This window comes from Petromyzon marinus, chromosome 65 (genome assembly GCF_048934315.1).
Source record: "Petromyzon marinus isolate PM22_M1 ecotype Great Lakes invasive population chromosome 65, UKy_Petmar_22M1.pri1.0, whole genome shotgun sequence".
NCBI lineage: Eukaryota > Metazoa > Chordata > Hyperoartia > Petromyzontiformes > Petromyzontidae > Petromyzon > Petromyzon marinus.
The window spans coordinates 4,215,792-4,238,851 of record NC_133731.1 but is presented as its reverse complement, the minus strand read 5'-3'; the positions used below and the strand labels follow the sequence as shown (position 1 = coordinate 4,238,851).

Sequence of the window (23,060 nt, the reverse complement as noted above, 5' to 3'; positions counted from 1 at the left end):
GAGTTTTATCATCTCCCCCAGTTCTACAGAGTGAGTAGAGGTTGTGTGATCTCCCCCTGTTCTACAGAGCAAGTGAGTGGAGTTTGTGTGATGTCCCCCTGTTGTACAGAGTGAGTGACGTTTGTATGATCTCCCCCTGTTCTACAGAGTGAGTGGAGTTTGTATGATCTCCCCCTGCTCTACAGAGTGGCGTTTGTGTGATCTCCCCCTGCTCTGCAGAGTGTGAGTGAGTGATTTGGATAACCTGGTGCTGTGTGTAAAACATCGCCACTGGGGAGACAAAGGCGGCCGGGCGTGGTGCTGGCCACCCACCCTTCGTGTGTCTTGCCGGCCTTCATAGTTGGTGCTATTCGCTAACAGCACTTGCCCCTACAGTCTGTTACAGGCTGTAGCGGGGTGGGTGGGTGGTGGGTGGGTGGGTTAGTGGGGGGGGGGGAATCTGTGGACCAAGGTTGGGACAACGTCTGTCTAACGTTCAAACGGTCTCCTCCATGTCGGCCTGACGTTGGCACAACGTTCACGTGCCCACCGGAGCGTTCGTGGCGACCCCGGGGGGTGGGGGGGGGCTGGCAGGGGGGGGGGGGGCTGGCAGGGGGGGGGGGGCTGGCGGGGGGTTCCCGAACGACATAAATGAAAGAGGCGGGAGAGGGCGCGTGCAGAGTTGATGCATTATTGTTTAATAAATAAAATGTTCATTAAAATAAAATATATTCACTGTACATGCCAACGTCTCATAATTTAATGGAATAATTTAAACGCGACTCAATGATTGAATTTTTGCCTGCCTCCGCATCCTCCTCCTCCTCCGGTTCCTGACGCACACACACACACACCTGTGATGCCGTGTTACCTTGCCGGGCTATCCCTCCACTCTCTCTCTCTCTCTCTCCACTCTCCACTCTCTCTCTGCGTCCTCTCTCTCTGTCTGTACTCTCCGCTCTCTCCACCCTCCGCTCTCTCTGGCAACTCCCTCTGCCACTCTCTCTCTGCACACTCTCCGCTCTCTCCACTATCCCTCCACTCTCTCTCTCTCCACTCTCTCTCTCTGCGTCCTCTCTCTCTGTCTGTACTCTCCGCTCTCTTCACCCTCCGCTCTCTCTGGCAACTCCCTCTGCCACTCTCTCTCTGCACACTCTCCGCTCTCTCCGCTATCCCTCCACTCTCTCTCTCTCTCCACTCTCTCTCTCTCTGCATCCTCTCTCTGTCTGTACTCTCCGCTCTCTCCACTCTCCGCTCTCTGGCAACTCCCTCTGCACTCTTTCTCTCTCTGCACACACTCGGCTCTCTCCGCTATCCCTCCACTCTCTCTGCACTCTCCACTCTCTCTGCGCTCCCTTTCTGCACATTCTCTCCGCTATCCCTCCACTCTCTCTGCACTCTCCACTCTCTCCGCCTTCCACTCTCCACTCGCTCTATATTCTCTCGGGCTCTCTCTAGCCACTCCACTCTCTCTGCACCCTCTCCGCTATCTCTGCTCTCCCTCCACTCTGCACTCTCCACTCGCTCCATTCTCTCCATCCTCTCTCCGCTCCCTCTCCCCACTCTCTCTCTGCTCTCTCTCCCCACTCTCCCCACTCTCTCTCTGCACTCTCTCCATTCTCTCCGCACTCTCCACCCTCTCGACTTTATCCACTCCCTCTGCTCTCTCTGCACTCTTTCCATTCTCTCCATTCTCTCCGCTCTCTCTCTCTCGCCGACACGGTTGGCTCTCGATCCACTGCGAGTCTGCGCATCCCCTACCCACCACACCCTCACCTCCACCCACTAGACGCTCACCTCCACCCACCAGACACTCACCTCCACCCACCAGACACTCACCTCCACCCACCAGACCCTCACCCCCCCCCCCCACCAGACCCTCACCTCCACCCACCAGACCCTCACCTCCACCCACCAGACACTCACCTCCACCCACCAGACACTCACCTCCACCCACTAGACCCCCCTCCCCCCCCACCAAACCCTCATCTCCACCCACTAGACCCTGACCTCCACCCACCAGACCCCCCCCCCCACCAGACGCTCACCTCCACCCACCAGACCCTCACCTCCACCCACCAGACCCTCACCTCCACCCACCAGACACTCACCTCCACCCACCAGACGCTCACCTCCACCCACCAGACCCTCACCTCCACCCACCAGACGCTCACCTCCACCCACCAGACGCTCACCTCCACCCACCAGACGCTCACCTCCACCCACCAGACGCTCACCTCCACCCACCAGACGCTCACCTACATCCACCAGACCCTCACCTCCACCCACCATAGATCACCAATCGTTTCATCTGCACCAAATCCCTCCCCCCTCCCCCCCCCCCACATCGTCAGCCATCCGTCCGTCCGTGCCTTTTGTACATCCATCCATCAAGCTGCCACGCATCGACCCCCTTCGATTCGCCCGGCCCCATCGAATCACCGACTCCTCCTGATCGGCAATCCCCGCGCACCCATCGGTGCGATCAACTCCTTCGATCTCCCCGTCAGCTCCTCCCTCCGTCCATCGCCCTTCGTTCACCCAGCCCCCCCCCCCACCCCGCGCCGCTCGCCCTCCCACGTGCCCCGGCTGTCCAACGCGGGCGAAGGGCGAGCAACGGGTTGCCCGACGCGGGCCCCCCCCCCAGCCCGGGCCTGCGTCGCCTAACCCCCCCCCCTCATCCTCTTTATCCGCTACAAACAAACTCCCTTGCTCCACCCGTTCAACTCTCGCCGTCCAATTCCGATTCTCCATCCGTACTCGGCCGGCGCGCACGCCCGCCGGCCGAATTCGTACACCCCACGATATTCTTCCCCTCTCTCCATCGGCCGATCCATCCGTCCATCCATCCATCCATTCCTTCTCCCATCCACCCGACCCAATCCGACCCACCAATTCACCAAATTATCCCTTTTCGTCATCCGCCCGCTCGTCCGCCGATATCCTCCGTCCGCCCGCCCGTCCGCCCGACGATCCGCCCAGTTCCCGCGCCCGTCAGTATCGGCCGAACTTGCGCGTGAGCGTGCACACGCACGCAGTGTCGATGCGAATCCACGTCCACACGGACTGGCCGCTCTTGTCGAGCGTCAGCGCCCGCACGTACGACTGCGTGGTCTTGCACCGCGAGTCCCAGTGTCTCTCGTCGATGCCGCGGCAGGACGAGCCAAACTGCCCGGCACCCCCCCCTCCTCCTCCCCCTCCATCCCTCCCTCCTCCTCCTCCTTTCCCTCCCCCTCCTCCTCCTCCTCCCGCTCCTCCTCCACCCTTGCAGCGCGTCTCGTAGAAGTACTGGCGCACGGGGCGCCCCGCCGTGCTGAACTCGAGCAGCACGCGAACTCGGTGCCCGTGGATGTCAAAGGCGCTGGGTTTGTCCGTGACCCAGCGGCTCTCGCTGTCGCACACCGAGTACTCGCCGCGGTGCACGCGGCCCTGCGGGTGCCGCTTGGAGCGCGCCGTGCCGTTGGCGGGGCCCGCGACCCACGGCGCCCCGCCCGCGCCGACCCCCACCCCGATCTCCTCCTCCTCCGCCTCCTCCGCCTCCTCCGCCGCCTCCTCCGCCTCCTCCTCCGCCTCCTCCGCCCGCTCTTCCGCCGCCGCAATCGCGGAGGCGGCCGCGGCCGCCGCCGCCGCCGCCGCCGCCTCCCCGATGCCGAAGAGCGGCGGTGGCGCCAGCGGGCGGCGCTCGCTGAGGATCACGCGGGGAGATGGCGCGGGGGCGTCCTCGGTGCCCGGCCTCGCGCTCCCCGAACCGAAGACCGGCGGGGCCGCGGGGCCGGGCGGCGGCACCGCCGCCGCCGCCGCCGTTTGCCCACGGTGCCTCCAGCGCGCCGGAGCGCCGTCCCTCCGTGACGCCGAGGGCCACCGCGCCACCCTGGCCCGGGACAGTTTCTCCCGCAGCAGACGGACCAGCAGCGGCGGCGGCGGCGGCGGGGAGCCCTGCCTCCGCCGCTGCTGCTGCTGCTGCTGAGCGGCGCTCCGGCCGCCGAAAGGGCCGCCACCCGCCCCGACCGCCGCGACGCCTCCGGGGGCCCCGGGCCCCCCTTGCTGGGCCGTGGCGGCCGCGGCGGCCGCGGCGGCGGAGGAGGAGGACGGCAGTAGGACCCCCCCAGAGTGAGCGAGCAGCAGCAGCAGGAGCAGAAGAAGATTTCTCATCGCTGTGTCTGCCTGGGGGTGGGGGGGGGAGGGGGGCAATTGGAGAGGGGGAGGGGGGGGGCGGTTAATTAACCACGGGTTGCTGAGACCGGGCCCAGAAGACCAAGCAGGGCGATCCCAATATGGATGGGATCATTGGGACTTGAGTCGGCGGTGATGGTCAGGAGGAGGTGACATTGATGAGGTCTTTGTTGATGATGGGTGGGTGGTTGTGGTTGATGATGAGTGGGTGGTTGTGGTTGATGATGAGTGGGTGGTTGTGGTTGATGATGGGTGGGTGGTTGTGGTTGATGATGGGTGGGTGGTTGTGGTTGATGATGGGTGGGTGGTTGTGGTTGATGATGAGTGGGTGGTTGTGGTTGATGATGGGTGGGTGGTTGTGGTTGATGATGAGTGGGTGGTTGTGGTTGATGATGGGTGGGTGGTTGTGGTTGATGATGGGTGGGTGGTTGTGGTTGATGATGGGTGGGTGGTTGTGGTTGATGATGGGTGGGTGGTTGTGGTTGATGATGGGTGGGTGGTTGTGGTTGTCATCAACTCTCTCGCGGCCCACGCGATGTCTCTGCGCAGAGTCGCTGGCAGACCCGAGTGGTCTTCCAGAACAGGGAGCCACGTGATTGGTGGCCTCGCGTCACTGACTAGGGGGTCACGTGGAGGCCCCTCCGCCTTCCCACGTGGCCGCCAGCCCACGTGGTCCGCCAGCTGCTGCAGTACCGAGCTCTGTCCGCGAGGGGGCACTCACTGGACGAGCACGCGATCCGCCCCCCGCATATCTCCGAAGAGCACTCCACGCGTGCTCTTGCCACTCGACAGCCACCCTCAACAGCCACCGTCCACCGAGACCTCGACAGATGTCACCTGCTCCTCACCATTACCGCCGACTCGAATCCCAAGGATCCCATCCCATCCTAGAGTCTCACCAACCACACTCTAGAGTCTCATTCACCCAGGTGCTAGAGTCTCACCACCAAGGTCCTAGAGTCTCACCACCAAGGTCCTAGAGTCTCACCACCAAGGTCCTAGAGTCTCACCACCAAGGTCCTAGAGTCTCACCACCCAGATCCTGGAGTCTCCCCACCCAGATCCTGGAGTCTCACCACCCAGATCCTAGAGTCTCACCACCCAGAACCTAGAGTCTCACCACCCAGATCCTGGAGTCTCACCACCCGGATCCTGGAGTCTCACCACCCAGATCCTAGAGTCTCACCACCCAGATCCTGGAGTCTCACCACCCAGATCCTGGAGTCTCACCACCCAGATCCTGGAGTCTCACCACCCAGATCCTGGAGTCTCACCACCCAGATCCTAGAGTCTCACCACCCAGATCCTAGAGTCTCAGCACCCAGATCCTAGAGTCTCACCACCCAGATCCTGGAGTCTCACCACCCAGATCCTAGAGTCTCAGCACCCAGACCCTAGAGTCTCACCACCCAGATCCTGGAGTCTCACCACTCAGATCCTAGAGCCTCACCACCCAGATCCTGGAGTCTCACCACCAAGATCCTGGAGTCTCACCATCCAGATCCTAGATTCTCACCACCAAGGTCCTAGAGTCTCACCACGCAGATCCTAGAGTCTCACCACCCAGATCCTGGAGTTTCACCACCCAGATCCTAGAGTCTCAACACCAAGGTCCTAGAGTCTCACCACCCAGATCCTAGAGACTCACCACCCAGATCCTGGAGTCTCACCACTCAGATCCTAGAATCTCACCACCCAGATCCTGGAGTCTCACCACCCAGATCCTGGAGGCTCACCACCCAGATCCTGGAGTCTCACCACCCAGATCCTGGAGTCTCACCACCCAGATCCTTGAGTCTCACCAACCAGATCCTAGAGTCTCACCACCCAGATCCTAGAGTCTCACCACCCAGATCCTGGAGTCTCACCACCCAGATCCTAGAGTCTCAACACCAAGGTCCTAGAGTCTCACCACCCAGATCCTAGAGTCTCACCACCCAGATCCTGGAGTCTCACCACCCAGATCCTAGAGTCTCAACACCCAGATCCTAGAGTCTCACCACCCAGATCCTGGAGTCTCACCACTCAGATCCTAGAGTCTCACCACCCAGATCCTGGAGTCTCACCACCCAGATCCTGGAGTCTCACCACCCAGATCCTGGAGTCTCACCACCCAGATCCTAGAGTCTCAAAACCCAGATCCTAGAGTCTCACCACCCAGATCCTGGAGTCTCACCACTCAGATCCTAGAGTCTCACCACCCAGATCCTAGAGTCTCACCACCCAGATCCTAGAGTCTCACCACCCAGATCCTGGAGTCTCATCACCCAGATCCTAGAGTCTCACCACCCAGATCCTAGAGCCTCACCACCCGGATCCTGGAGTCTCATCACCCAGATCCTAGAGTCTCACCACAGGAACCGGAAGAACTCTGCTGCTGCTACTGTGCAAACAGTGCAACAACACGGACGTCCAGAGAAACAAACACCTCCTCATCCGAGACCCACACCTCATCATCGCACCTGCTCTTCCTGCTGGCTTTGACATTCTGCCACCTCCTGCTCGAAAACATCGGTGGAACAATGAACCGCATCATCAGGACACCACCACCTGGACGATGCCGCTTCACCGCATCACCTCCATGAATGGGAAATTAAAGACTCAGCCACGGTGGTGTAACTCTGGCTGTGCAACGCAAACTGTGGACTGCACAGTGAACCCATAGAGACGCATAGAAATACATAGAGACCCATAGAGATACACAGACCTACACACACATACACAGAATTACACACGCACAACAACAACAACCACCCTCACCACGACGCTCGTGCCAGGCTAGGTAAACTTTGAGGGCAACTGCCTCCAGCTTTCCAGTAGCGTCCTTCACAGCATCCGTCTCTGCAGTGGCCGATCTTTGTACCGGTCATCGGCAAGTCCACTCAGCTCCACATCCCCTTGTACCACATCACTCCATCTCTTCTCTAGCCCCGTGCCGCGCCCAGTTGAGCCCCCTCTATCCGTCCAAACAGAAGCTGATTTGCTTGGGCATGCGGTGGCTGGGCATGCGAGCTACGTGACTCAGCCAGCACAACCGTGCCTGCCAGAGGAGCTTACCGATTATGGGACTGTGCCCAGATCTTTCAAGTAATCTGTGAGCTCCTCGCACAATCCTGTCTGGTTAAACCCACGATGGATCGTAGGCAGGCTGGCCAAAATGTTTCAAACCGGCGCAGATGTTCCTTTTTGAGGGCTCCGCGTTTCAAAGTCGTAGAAAGGGAGTGGCATAACTGTGGCTGAGAAGACCCGGAGCAGTCTGGAGCGACATACCAGGAAGCTTGCACACTGCGTTATGCAATTCATGAAAAGATAATACCGCTCGACTGGCACACTGCCCAGGTACGCAAACATATCCACTCTCTCCACAACTGCCCCATCACTCCACGTGCAGCGGAGGGAGGGGAGCGTTCGATTACATAAGATAGCCGGGAAGGTGCAGTGTTTTTGTGGGGGCTGATGGTAAGGCCCCATCTCTTAGTAGCACACTCCAGGTTCAAGCCATTAGCATCTCCCAAACCCTTGTCAGAGTGGGAAGCAATCACCAGATCATCAGCATACATGGCATGGTTGACCGATAGGCAGTCACATCCCTCGACCGCACCCGAGCAGCGATCAGCATCCCACTGCATCTGCACCAGATGGAAATCCCGCCGTTGCAGCCACAGAAAGCTTCTCGAACTCCGTGGTCAAAGATGATTGTTCAATAATGTGGGAGCCAGGAACAATTCCTGTCGCACCCCAAGGTGAACATGGATTGGCCTCCTACTCCCGGCCACGCAGCTTTACCCGCGCCTGCCCACCATCATGAAGGCCCTCAATGATTGCGAGCGGAGAGTCGGAGACGCCCGAAAGCACGAACAATAACCCAGGGCCCTGGCCTATTGAAGATATCATAAAGCCTTGGCCAGGTGGATGAATCACACTCACACGTGTTACACACTCACACGTGTTACACGCGTGCACGTGGGTATCTGATGCCCCAATCAGGGCACGGACGTCGCTTTATCAGGAAGACCCCTCCCCCTATACCCCCAACGCCTATACCCCCCTTCCTCTAACCCCCTCTCCCCATAATCCGCTCTCACCCCATACCCCACCCGTATCCCCTATACCCCCACCCCCCATACCCCATCCCCTATACCCCCACCCCCTATGCCCCCATCTCCTAATAACCTCTTCCTCTACCCCCTCCACCACCACCACCTCCACCACCACCCCCACCTCCCTCCCCCCCCAAAAGCACAGGAGACTCCCCTGAGATACTGGGACCCAGCGTGTGGATATCGCTGTGACCCTTACAGCGGCAGGGCTAAGTGTTGCCCCGCGGCAGTTTGGCCAAGACAGCCAAGGAGTGGGCGAGCTTCAGCTTCTCCCGCTTTGCGTGTGCACCGCTCCGCAGACGCAGACAATGATCTCCCGTCTAGTAAACGCAAGCTGCCGGGGAAAAGTGCTGTTAACGAGTACCTATGAAGGCCGGCATGGCACGTGGTGGCAAGCACCGCGCCCGGCCGCCTTTGTCTCCCCAGCAGCGATGTTCACACATCGCACCAGGAGCTCAATTGAGGCCGCCAAGTTCAGATAAATCCCCACTGGCTGCTGGTCGGCAGTGAGAGAGGGGAAATCGAACTCGGGCACACCGCTTTCATCGCGTGAAGAAACAACACAACACACAACACAACACACAAAACACAACACACAACAAACACACAACACACAACACCCGCGCACATTCGCAGAGACCGAGGCTTGGGGAGACGATCATCCAGCAGTGGACTGAGCATGGCCCATGATGTTCGTCAGAGCAACCACGTGCAGCACGAGGTCGATTCAAACAGGTAAACCACAACTGCCAACCCATTACGGATCACCCCGTATTCTTGCGAAGGGAGACTGAGTTTTCAGGGTCCATTCGGCGTACAGCCGCGTCAATACGGGCGAAATTAGTCGTTGTCAATTTCTTTGTTTTGCGTCTCCCTTGCGATGGGACTTTGTAGGATGGACGTTGAGATTTATAAGGGGCACGGGGTGACCAATGAGGTCTATAATTGGTCTGTAATAAGGTAGGGCACTGATAAGGGGTTCACAGCTCTGGGTAACCGGAGGCTTTTGCCGTGACCGTGCGGTTCAATGGCGACTGGCAACCCAACCGCGAGTTCCTACGCCGTGCCACTAGGTGGCAGATGCACCAAGGGACAAGGCACGTGGGCCGACACACGCCCCGCCCCCGCAAACAAGCCCCCCCGCCCCGCCCCCACCACGCACCCTTGCACAAGGGCACGACGGAAGAGCGAGCGGAGTCGCCACAGCCGCTCTTTGTTTTGTTTATTTGTTCTGTTTATTTGTTCGTGTTTATTTGTTCTGTTTATTTGTTCTGTTTATTTGTTCTGTTTATTTGTTCGTGTTTATTTGTTCTGTTTATTTGTTCTGTTTATTTGTTGTTTATTTGTTCTGTTTATTTGTTTTGTTTATTTGTTCTGTTTATTTGTTCTGTTTATTTGTTCGTGTTTATTTGTTCTGTTTATTTGTTCTGTTTATTTGTTCTGTTTATTTGTTCGTGTTTATTTGTTCTGTTTATTTGTTCTGTTTATTTGTTTTGTTTATCTGTTCTGTTTATTTGTTTTTTTATTGGTTCTGTTTATTTGTTCTGTTTATTTGTTCTGTTTATTTGTTTTTTTATTTGTTCTGTTTATTTGTTCTGTTTATTTGTTCTGTTTATTTGTTCTGTCTATTTGTTTTTTTATTTGTTTTTTTATTTGTTCTGTTTATTTGCTCTGTTTATTTGTTCTGTTTATTTGTTCTGTTTATTTGTTCTGTTTATTTGTTCTGTTTATTTGTTCTGTTTATTTGTTCTGTTTATTTGTTTTTTTTATTTGTTTTTTTTATTTGTTCTGTTTATTTGTTCTGTTTATTTGTTCTGTTTATTTGTTTTTTTATTTGTTCTGTTTATTTGTTCTGTTTATTTGTTCTGTTTATTTGTTCTGTTTATTTGTTCTGTTTATTTGTTCTGTTTATTTGTTCTGTTTATTTGTTTTTTATTTGTTTTTTTATTTGTTCTGTTTATTTGTTCTGTTTATTTGTTCTGTTTATTTGTTCTGTTTATTTGTTCTGTTTATTTGTTCTGTTTATTTGTTCTGTTTATTTGTTTTTTATTTGTTCTGTTTATTTGTTCTGTTTATTTGTTCTGTTTATTTGTTCTGTTTATTTGTTCTGTTTATTTGTTCTGTTTATTTGTTCTGTTTATTTGTTCTGTTTATTTGTTTTTTATTTGTTTTTTTATTTGTTCTGTTTATTTGTTCTGTTTATTTGTTCTGTTTATTTGTTCTGTTTATTTGTTCTGTTTATTTGTTCTGTTTATTTGTTCTGTTTATTTGTTTTTTATTTGTTTTTGTTTATTTGTTCTGTTTATTTGTTTTTTATTTGTTCTGTTTATTTGTTTTGGTTATTTGTTTTGTACTTCGAGGGTGTGACGACCCAGCCAGATTCTGCAAAGCGGCGCTCGCTTGCGGTGGCGGGGGGGAGCGTTGGAACAGCTGCCCTACGGGGGGGGGGAGCGTTGGAACAGCTGCCCTACGGGGGGAGGGGGCGTTGGAACAGCTGCCCTACGGGGGGGGGGAGCGTTGGAACAGCTGCCCTACGGGGGGGGGGGGCGTTGGAACAGCTGCCCTACGGGGGGGCGTTGGAACAGCTGCCCTACGGGGGGCGTTGGAACAGCTGCCCTACGGGGAGCGTTGGAACAGCTGCCCTACGGGGGGGGGGGGGGCGTTGGAACAGCTGCCCTACGGGGGGGGGGGCGTTGGAACAGCTGCCCTACGGGGGGGGAGCGTTGGAACAGCTGCCCTACGGGGGGGGGGGGGGGCGTTGGAACAGCTGCCCTACGGGGGGGGGGGCGTTGTAACAGCTGCCCTACGGGGGGGGGGGCGTTGGAACAGCTGCCCTACGGGGGGGGGGGGGTGTGGCGCACATCTTTCCGCAGGAATTCAACTCGTCACGATGTTGTCTGGACGCCCGCTCGCGATCATTGTGAGCGGCACTAGGTAGTGATGCGAGTGTCACGTGGGGTAGTGAGAGGTACTGGGTAGTGATGCGAGTGTCACGTGGGGTAGTGAGAGGTACTGGGTAGTGATGCGAGTGACACGTGGGGGTAGTGAGAGGTACTGGGTAGTGATGTGAGTGACACGTGGGGTAGTGAGAGGTACTGGGTAGTGATGCGAGTGACACGTGGGGGTAGTGAGAGGTACTGGGTAGTGATGTGAGTGACACGTGGGGTAGTGAGAGGTGCTGGGTAGTGATGCGAGTGACACGTGGGGTAGTGAGAGGTACTGGGTAGTGATGTGAGTGACACGTGGAGGTAGTGAGAGGTACTGGGTAGTGATGTGAGTGACACGTGGGGTAGTGAGAGGTACTGGGTAGTGATGTGAGTGACACGTGGGGTAGTGAGAGGTACTGGGTAGTGATGTGAGTGACACGTGGGGGTAGTGAGAGGTACTGGGTAGTGATGCGAGTGACACGTGGGGTAGTGAGAGGTACTGGGTAGTGATGTGAGTGACACGGGGGGTAGTGAGAGGTACTGGGTAGTGATGCAAGTGACACGTGGGGGTAGTGAGAGGTACTGGGTAGTGATGTGAGTGACACGTGGGGTAGTGAGAGGTGCTGGGTAGTGATGCGAGTGACACGTGGGGTAGTGAGAGGTACTGGGTAGTGATGCGAGTGACACGTGGAGGTAGTGAGAGGTACTGGGTAGTGATGTGAGTGACACGTGGGGTAGTGAGAGGTACTGGGTAGTGATGTGAGTGACACGTGGGGTAGTGAGAGGTACTGGGTAGTGATGCGAGTGACACGTGGGGGTAGTGAGAGGTACTGGGTAGTGATGTGACACGTGGGGTAGTGAGAGGTACTGGGTAGTGATGCAAGTGACACGTGGGGGTAGTGAGAGGTACTGAGTAGTGATGCGAGTGACACGTGGGGTAGTGAGAGGTACTGGGTAGTGATGTGAGTGACACGGGGGGGGGGGGTAGTGAGAGGTACTGGGTGGTGATGCGAGTGACACGTGGGGGTAGTGAGAGGTACTGGGTAGTGATGTGAGTGACACGTGGGGTAGTGAGAGGTACTGGGTAGTGATGTGAGTGACACGTGGGGGGGGTAGTGAGAGGTACTGGGTAGTGATGCGAGTGATACAGGGAGAGGGGTAAGAGATGGTGGGTAGAGTCGGAGGAGAGAGTGGGAGGGGAGAGTGAGCGAGGGTGGAGAGAGAGAGTGAAGAGAGTTGAATCCCTGGGGCTGGGATTAAGTGTGATCCAGGAGTGGAGCGATCGCGTGTGTGTGTGTACACGTGTCTGTGTGTGTTCACCTGTGTGTGTGTCCATGTGTCTTGGTGTGTGTCCACGTGTCTCTGTGTGTACACGTGTCTGTGTGTGTGTCCATGTGTCTGTGTGTGTCTTTGTACACGTGTCGGTTTGTGTGTCCACGTGTGTCTGTTTGTACACATTTCTGCGTGTGTTTACACGTGTCTGTGTGTTAACGTGTCTGTGTGTGTGTGTCAACGTGTCTTTGTGTGTCTTTGTACACGTATCGGTGTGTGTCCACGTGTGTCTGTGTGTACACGTGGCTGTGTGTGTGTATGAGGGAGCGGTAGTGTGTGTAGCCTGTAACAGATTATTGGGGCAAGTGCTGTTAGCGAGTAGCAGCACCTGTGAAGGCCGGCACGGCACACGAGGGGGTGGGTGGCCAGCATCACGCCCGATCGCCTTTGTCTCCCCAGTGGCGATGTTTACACACCGCACCAGGTACTCATTTGAGGCTGAGTCGACCTAGGGGAGGCCCACGAGCGGTTCAGATAATTGTCACCGGTGGTGGCCGTGAGCGGGAATCGAACTACCGCTCCCCCATACCGAGACGAAGACACGTGTACACACACACAGACACGTGTACACACACAGAGACACGTGTACACACACAGACACACACACAGACACACGTGTACACACACACAGACACACACACAGACACACGTGTACACACACACAGAGACACGTGTACATACACAGACACACAGACACGTGTACACACACACAGACACGTGTACACACACAGACACACGTGTACACACACACAGACACACAAAGACACGTGTACACACACACATAGACACGTGTACACACACACATAGACACGTGTACACACACACATAGACACGTGTACACACAGAGAGACACACACACAGACACGCAGAGACACGTGTACACACACAGACACACAGAGAGACGTGTACACATACAGACACACGTGTACACACACACACAGAGACACGTGTACACACACAGACACGTGTACACACACAGACACACAGAGACACGTGTACACACACAGAGACACGTATATACACAGACACAGAGACACGTGTACACACACACACGGACACACACACAGACACACGTGTACACACAGACACACAGAGACACGTGTACACACAGACACACAGAGACACGTGTACACACACGCAGAGACACGTGTACACACACGCAGAGACACGTGTACACACACGCAGAGACACGTGTACACACACACAGACACACAGACACGTGTACACACACAGACACGTGTACACACAAACACACGTGTACACACACAGACACACAGAGACACGTGTACACACAGAGACACGTGTACACACACACAGAGACACACACAGAGACACGTGTACACACACACACAGACACACATACACAGACACACACAGACACACACAGTGACACGTGTAACACACACAGACACACACACAGAGACACGTGTACACACACACACAGAGCCACGCCTACACACACACAGAGCCACGCGTAACAAGTGGCACATCACCCCAACAACAGAAGCAGCAGTATCAGCAGCAGTAGCGGGATTGAGATGTCCACCATACCCCCTCCCCAGCCCTGCTCACCGGGCACGTCGCGTGCCACCCACCCCCTGTACCCCTGTGCCATGTTCACGGTGTGGGGGGTGAGGGCGAGAGGGGGGGGGGGGGCCGAGGGAGGGTGAGCCTGGCCCCATCAATAATTAGCGAGCACCTCTCCACGCGAAGTTCAATTATTCAGCGCGAGCAATCCGAGCCTGCGGCGTCTTTTCGTGACCCCCCCCCCCCCCTAAACACACACCCCTGGGGTCGCGAGGGGAGGGGCTAGAATTAGGGGGGGGGTTGGTGGATCACGAAATGATCGGAGGGAATCTGCCTCGGCTGCCGAACAGACAACGTGGACGGCGAGCGTCGAGATGGCGGGTCAGTTAATTTTACACCCAGGCGGCGGGTGGAAATTCACCGTTACTATGGCCGGTTGGTAGGCGTGAGGGTGAGTGTCTACGTAGGACAACCCCACCGCTATTTTATCGACCAAGGAGAAAGAGATGATGTTGATGTCGATGGTGGTGTCGATGGTGGTGTTGATGGGGATGATGATTTTGATGACGATGGAGATGTTGATGATGTTAATGGTGATGTTGATTTTAATGATGGTGGTGTTGATGATATCGATGATGATGGGGATGTCGATGATGTTGATGATGGTGGTGATGTTGACCATGATGCTGATGATGGTGATGTTGACGATAATGATGATAATGATGGTGGTGATGATGATGTTGATGATGGTGGTGATGTTGATGATGGTGGTGATGTTGATGATGGTGGTGATGTTAATAATGATGGTGATGTTGATGGGGATGTTGATGATGTTGATGATGGTGGTGATGTTAACCATGATGTTGATGATGGTGATGTTGACGATAATGATGATAATGATGGTGGTGATGTTGATGATGGAGGTGATGTTGATAATGATGGTGATGGTAACGATGATAATGATGTTGGTGATGTTGATGATGGAGGTGATGTTGACGATGATGGCGATGTCGATGATGTTGACGATGGTGGTGATGTTGACCATGATGTTGATGATGGTGGTGATGTTGACCATGATGTTGATGATGATGATGGTGACGATAATGATGATAATTATGGTGGTGATGTTGATGATGGAGGTGATGTTGATAATGATGGTGATGTTGATGGGGATGTTGATGATGGGCCGAGTCAACCTCCCCCTCCCCCCCCCCCACCAGCACTCCCACCGCCGCCCCAGATCAGGAGTCGAACCCGCGACGTCCTCCACATTGTGGGTCGCTGTGCTCCCCACCGCTGAGCGACCACGTGTTTGCCGCTACCATTTTGGTTGCCACTCCACTGCTGGATGAGGGCCCCCCCCTTCCTCCCCCCTCCCCTTACCCCCCTCCCCCTCCAACCCCGGGTGGGTCACGGGGCGGTCCACAAGCGGTGCGAGGTCACCAGGGTTCAAACCCTGCCACGGAAAACTGACAACTTGAAAAAGTCGAGTTGAACATCTCCTGGTCAGTCGTAGTAGTAGTAGTCGTAGTAGTAGTAGTCTTAGTAGTGTATTAGTAGTCTTAGTAGTAGTCATAGTAGTGGTCGTAGGAGTGGTCGTAGTAGTAGTCGTAGTAGTGGTCGTATTAGTAGTCGTAGTAGTAGTCGTATTAGTAGTCGTAGTAGTAGTCGTAGGAGTGGTCGTATTAGTAGTTGTATTAGTGGTCGTAGTAGTAGTCGTAGGAGTGGTCGTATTAGTAGTTGTATTAGTGGTCGTAGTAGTAGTCGTAGTAGTGGTCGTATTAGTGGTCGTAGTAGTCGTAGTAGTAGTCGTAGTAGTCAGAATTTCGAGACCAATATTATCCATGATAGAAGACGGGCAGCGATGGAGCGGGTTCGTTGGGTTCGATGTCGCAAATATAAACGTTGTGTCGTCGAACCCGCCACCACCCGACGCACAGCCAATCAGCAAAGGTTCGTCACGTAAACAGAACAAACAATTGTCAATGTTGTAGTTGGGGTTTAACTCTCCAACACACGACCGGCGTGGTGCTGTTACTCTTAACGAATTAGGGCCACGTTCTGTTGTACGTGACAAACCCCTTGCTAATTGGCTGTGTCGGGTGGTGGCGGGTTCAACGGCGCAACATTTATATATTTACGCCATCTAATCCAACAAAAACTCTATTATGCGACGGCCTACGTGTTAAATATTATCCATAATAGAGGGGAGTGGGGGGGGTGTTTGTTGTGTTAGATCACGTGCAGATAAATGTGTCGTTAAACCCGCCACCACCCTACACACAGCCAATTAGTAAGGGTTGTGTCACGTAAACTCTGGCTGCCGCCTGATGATGCTGGTTGTTGTTGTTGTTGATGATGTAATTACCGGCGAAACGTCACGTTACTCGATTTGTGAATGCTGCAGTGAGGTTCACTCTCCAACACGCAACAATCGCTGTGATGCTGTACTTGTAACGAATAGTCCACGTTATGTTTACGTTACAAACCCCCTTACTTAATTGCCTGTGTCGGTGGATTTAACGACGCATTAATATTTACACAGTCTAAGCCAAAAAAGCTCGATAATGAAAGAAGAAAAAAACTACTGAACTGATTTTTTATTTATTTTACCAGCTAAGGCCCCACTAATATTTTATCCACATAATGACACCTTGCTGATATTAACTATGTTAACCTATTTGTATTTTTTATTTTTAAATTATATCTTACAGCTATTTTATATTCGATATTTATTCAATTTTATATACTTCAGCGCCTTGGTATTAGTTAGACTTCTAACCCTTACTATAGTAAGACTTGTTTTAAACTTATTTAAGATTTTAGATATATGTTTAATGTATGCACCATCCTGCCAAAGTAAATTCCGTGTCGGTGTGAACTTTCATGGCGAATGAAACCCTTTCTGATTCTGACGTAGAATTGATCTTTTGTTGTTGTTTAAAGATGCCACTTGGCGATCACAAACATCGTAGGAGCTCAACGACTTGGCGGCTTGCCATCACGATCATCATCATCATGGTCGTGTGGAAACGTTTAGCAGTCGCCAAATACTCTAACGGCGTGACGTGCGGTCCTCAATGTGGAGGGGAGAAAACGGGAGTAACAAGAAAGGTCACCGAATCACCGAACCACGTGCAAATACAACACGAAACCATCCCCATCCTACCAAGGCAAAGCCCCGCCGAGCGACTGATTTATTTTTCGGTAGCGACCCGGTGGCTACTGCAAACTATGGCTCAACAAAGTGGCCCCATCAATTTGGAACATTTACAGCAACCAAAGTCATGAAAATAATCTCAATGCGTGATGTTTTTTTTTTATAAATGTGGAGGGAAAATCCGGAGGATAAAAATCCACACGACCACGGTGAGAGAGAGAGAGAAAGACACGCAAACTCCAAATATACATCAGCAGGTGTCAGGGTCGGCATGGAACCCACGACCTACTGTATACCAGGCGAGGTAATTAACATCTTGTCACAGGGAGGGAGAGAGACACGCAAACTCCAAATATACAGCAGGGGGTCAGGCTCGGGATCGAACCGGCGACCTCCTGTACACCAGGCGAGGGAGTTAACATCTCCTAGCGACCGCGACTCCAACGGGGGACTGAGGAGCACCACCCAACTCACCCCCACGTACCAACAAACTCACCCCCACGTACCACCCAACTCACCCCCACGTATCACCCAACTCACCCCCACGTACCACCCAACTCACCCCCACGTACCACCCAACTCACCCCCACGTACCACCCAACTCACCCCCACGTACCACCAAACTCACCCCACGTACCACCCAACTCACCACCACGTACCACGCAACTCACCCCCACGTACCACACAACTCACCCCCACGGACCACCCAACTCACCCCCACGTACCACCCAACTCACCCCCACGTACCACCCAACTCAGCCCCACGTACCACCCAACTCACCCCCACGTACCACCCAACTCACCCCCACGTACCACCCAACTCACCCCCACGTACCACCCAACTCACCCCCACGTACCACCCAACTCACCCCCACGTACCACCCAACTCACCCCCACACACCACCCAACTCACCCCCACACACCACCCAACTCACCCGCACGTACCACCCAACTCACCCCCACGTACCACCAAACTCACCCCCACGTACCACCCAACTCACCCCCACGTACCACCCAACTCACCCCCACGTACCACCCAACTCACCCCCACGTACCACCCAACTCACCCCCACGTACCATGCAACTCACCCCCACACACCACCCAACTCAACCCCACGTACCACACAACTCACCCCCACGTACCACCCAACTCACCCCCACGTACCACCCAACTACTCCCCCACGTACCACCCAACTCACCCCCACGTACCACACAACTCACCCCCACGTACCACCCAACTCACCCCCACGTACCACTCAACTCACCCCCACGTACCACACAACTCACCCCCACGTACCACCCAACTCACCCCCACGTACCACCCAACTCACCCCCACGTACCACACAACTCACCACCACACACCACCCAACTCACCCCCACGTACCACCCAACTCACCCCCACGTACCACCCAACACGTGTCTCTGCCTCATACCGGTCACTACGTGCAGGCGAGCCTCGTGCTTGTGTGCACACACCCATGCACACACGCACACACACACACACGCATACACGCACACACACACCCACACACGCACGCCTCACTCAAGTCAAGACGCACCGACGCGCGTGACGCGAACGTCTTCCGGGCACATTCACGTACGGCGAAGAAGATACAGTGCCCGAAACGTCGCCTACGACAGAACAATTCCTCTTTAGCTTTCTCTCTCTTACTCCCTCTCCATCACCACCACCACCACCACCAAAACAACAACCGCCAGTCGCCACTAAGTGGCGGCGGCGCCACCACGGCGCTGGTGCCAGGCTAGGTGCACGTTGAGGCCACGTGAAGTGTCGAACGCCCGCTGGCAGGAGGTCACGGGGCAGACCCAGGAGGAGCCACGGGTCGACTGACTGAGACGACCGGCCGATACACCACCTGTGCCCCCTACTGTGCCAGGCTAGGTGCACCAGGAGGTTACTGGACAGACCCAGCAGGTGCCACGGGTCGCCTGACTGAGATGACTGACCGATCCACCACCTGTGCCCCCTACTGTGCCAGGCTAGGTGCACCAGGAGGTCACTGGACAGACCCAGCAGGTGCCACGGGTCGACTGACTGAGACGACCGGCCGATACACCATCTGTGCCCCCTACTGTGCCAGGCTAGGTGCACCAGGAGGTCACTGGACAGACCCAGCAGGTGCCACGGGTCGCCTGACTGAGATGACTGACCGATCCACCACCTGTGCCCCCTACTGTGCCAGGCAAGGTGCACCAGGAGGTCACGGGACGGACCCAGCAGGGGCCACGGGTTGGACTGATGCACCAACCAACCCGTGCCCACCCCCCTACTGTGACATCTCGCGGCGATTTTGAATCCGCCCGGCGCTCCGCTCGTTGTTGTGAGCGTCGCTCCCTCCGCCCTCCGTTTTGCTGGAGGGCGACTGCCTCCAACTGCCCAGTAGCGTCCTTCACGAGCCTCCACCTCCACAGAGGCCGATCTTGACACCGCTGGTACCAGTCATCGACAAGTCCACCCAGCTACACATCCTCCTGTACCACGTCACTCCATCTCTTCTCTAGCCCGTGCCGCGCTCGTTCAGACACACACAGACACACAAAGACAAAGATCCCCCGTACAGCCTTAACCGACTGTTGGGGCAAGTGCTGTTAGCGGGCACCTGTGAAGGCCGGCACGGCACACGAGGGGGTGGGTGGCCAGCACCACGCCCGGCCGCCTTTGTCTCCCGAGTGGCGATGTTTACAACACACCGCACCAGGTTACTCATTAGAGGCTGAGTCGACCTACGGGAGGCCCAGGACCGGTTCAGATAATCGCCACTGATTTTGGCCGTGAGCGGGGATGGAACTCGGGTCGCCAGGTTCGTAGCGCAGCATAGCGGTGACCGCTGCACCACCGCTCCCTGTACACAGACGCACACAGACACACGCACAGTCAGACACGAGACGTCCGCTCCAGATCTTCGGGTTAATCCGTAACCGACAATCAAACCGAGACACAAAAAAATTTCGGAAGATCCCAAACATTTTTTTTGTGTTCTCGTTGAGGAATTCTTTCTAGAGGATGGAAGTGCGCTTTTTTTGTGCGAGCGTGTGTCTGTGTGTATATGTGAGCGGTGGTGCTAACCGCTGCACCACCGCTCCTGCACACGCGCTGCACTACGAACCCGGCGACCCGGGTTCGATTCCCGCTCACGGCCAACACCCGGTGACGATTATCTGAACCGGTCCTGGGCCTCCCCTAGGTCGACACAGCCTCAAAATGAGTACCTGGTGTGGTGTGTAAACATCACCACTGGGGGAGACAAAGGCGGTCGGGCGTGGCGCTGGCCACCCACCCCCTCCGTGTGCCGTGCCGGCCTTCATAGGTGCTCGCTAACAGCACTTGCCACCTACAGTCTGTGCAGGCTACACGGGGGATCTTTGTCCGTGCGTTGATTGCAACGCAGATTTCTGCACCGAGACCAACGCGTTCTGTCACGTGGGGGTTGGGGGTTGTTGGGGTGGGGGTCGGGGTTGGGGGTGGGGGTTGGGATTGAGGTGGGGGGGTTGGGGTGAGGGTGGGTGTTGGGGTGCGGGGTGGTGGAGGTTGGGGGGGCGGTGGTTGGGGTGAGGTTTGGGATGGGGTTGGGGTGGGGGTTGGGGTGGAGGTCGGGCTGGGGGTTGAGGTGGAGGGGTTGCGGTGAGGGTGGGTGTTGGGGTGGGGGTTGGGGTTGAGGTGGGGGGGTTGGGGGTTGGTGGTGGGGGTATGGGTGGGTTTATTCGGCGTGTTAACGTCAGCACTCGGGAGACAAAGGCGGCCGGGCGTGACGTTGGCCCACCCCACCCCCACCCCACCCCTACCCCACCCCCACCCCACCCCTACCCCCACCCCACTCCACCCCTACCCCCACCCCACCGCACCCCCACCTCACCCCCACCGGCTCCTCGTGTGATTCTTCCGATGTTGTTCGATGCCTGCACTTGGCCCTGACAGCCTCCTGAGGGTGGATCTCTGGGTCTGCCTGTGTACAGGTGCTCGTCAACAGCACTTGCCCCGCAACCTCACCTGTCCAATCCCGTCAATCCTCACCTGCGAAGGTGTTGGACAGGTGAGGAGTGATGGGGTGGACAGGTGAGGAGTGATGGGGTTGGACAGGTGAGGAGTGATGGGGTTGGACAGGTGAGGAGTGATGGGGTTGGACAGGTGAGGAGTGATGGGGTTGGACAGGTGAGGAGTGATGGGATTGGACAGGTGAGGAGTGATGGGGTTGGACAGGTGAGGAGTGAAGGGGTTGGACAGGTGAGGAGTGATGGGGTTGGAAAGGTGAGGAGTGATGGGGTTGGACAGGTGAGGAGTGATGGGGTTGGACAGGTGAGGAGTGATGGGGTTGGACAGGTGAGGAGTGATGGGGTTGGACAGGTGAGGAGTGATGGGATTGGACAGGTGAGGAGTGATGGGGTTGGACAGGTGAGGAGTGAAGGGGTTGGACAGGTGAGGAGTGATGGGGTTGGAAAGGTGAGGAGTGATGGGGTTGGACAGGTGAGGAGTGAAGGGTTGGACAGGTGAGGAGTGATGGGGTTGGACAGGTGAGGAGTGATGGGGGTGGACAGGTGAGGAGTGATGGGGTTGGACAGGTGAGGAGTGACGGGGTTGGACAGGTGAGGAGTGAAGGAGTTGGACAGGTGAGGAGTGATGGGGTTGGACAGGTGAGGAGTGATGGGGTTGGACAGGTGAGGAGTGATGGGGTTGGACAGGTGAGGAGTGAAGGGGTTGGACAGGTGAGGAGTGATGGGGTTGGACAGGTGAGGAGTGAAGGAGTTGGACAGGTGAGGAGTGATGGGGTTGGACAGGTGAGGAGTGATGGGGTTGGACAGGTAAGGAGTGATGGGGTTGGACAGGTGAGGAGTGAAGGAGTTGGACAGGCGAGGAGTGAAGGAGTTGGACAGGTGAGGAGTGATGGGGTTAGACAGGTGAGGAGTGATGGGGTTGGACAGGTGAGGAGTGAAGAGAGTGGACAGGTGAGGAGTGAAGGGTTGGACAGGTGAGGAGTGAAGGAGTTGGACAGGTGAGGAGTGAAGGGGGTGGACAGGTGAGGAGTGATGGGGTTGGACAGGTGAGGAGTGATGGGGGTGGACGGGTGAGGAGTGATGGGGGTGGACAGGTGAGGAGTGATGGGGTTGGACAGGTGAGGAGTGATGGGGGTGGACAGGTGAGGAGTGACGGGGTTGGACAGGTGAGGAGTGACGGGGTTGGACAGGTGAGGAGTGATGGGGTTGGACAGGTGAGGAGTGAAGGGTTGGACAGGTGAGGAGTGAAGGGTTGGACAGGTGAGGAGTGAAGGGGGTGGACAGGTGAGGAGTGATGGGGGTGGACAGGTGAGGAGTGAAGGAGTTGGACAGGTGAGGAGTGATGGGGTTGGACAGGTGAGGAGTGAAGGTGTTGGACAGGTGAGGAGTGATGGGGGTGGACAGGTGAGGAGTGAAGGGGGTGGACAGGTGAGGAGTGAAGGGGGTGGACAGGTGAGGAGTGAAGGGTTGGACAGGTGAGGAGTGAAGGAGTTGGACAGGTGAGGAGTGATGGGGGTGGACAGGTGAGGAGTGATGGGGGTGGACAGGTGAGGAGTGATGGGGGTGGACAGGTGAGGAGTGATGGGGGTGGACAGGTGAGGAGTGATGGGGTTGGACAGGTGAGGAGTGATGGGGGTGGACAGGTGAGGAGTGATGGGGTTGGACAGGTGAGGAGTGAAGGGGGTGGACAGGTGAGGAGTGATGGGGGTGGACAGGTGAGGAGTGAAGGAGTTGGACAGGTGAGGAGTGAAGGAGTTGGACAGGTAAGGAGTGAAGGAGTTGGACAGGTGAGGAGTGAAGGAGTTGGACAGGTGAGGAGTGATGGGGGTGGACAGGTGAGGAGTGATGG

The 23,060-nt window shown here is 55.7% G+C and overlaps 1 protein-coding gene across 1 annotated transcript in view; it reads right to left on the bottom strand.

Moving 5' to 3' along the window:
• Nucleotides 1-2,635: 2,635 nt before the first annotated feature.
• The window catches only part of LOC142906479 (uncharacterized), a 30,432-nt gene continuing 10,007 nt past the window's right edge, over nt 2,636-23,060 (bottom strand). Inside the window, exons 2-3 of the mRNA XM_076054360.1 lie at nt 3,232-4,143; nt 2,636-3,147 (exon numbers count right to left, since the gene is read on the bottom strand). Coding sequence (XP_075910475.1) covers nt 2,974-3,147; nt 3,232-4,143 — 1,086 coding nt within the window. The 3' untranslated portion in view covers nt 2,636-2,973. The remainder of the gene's footprint in view (nt 3,148-3,231; nt 4,144-23,060) is intronic.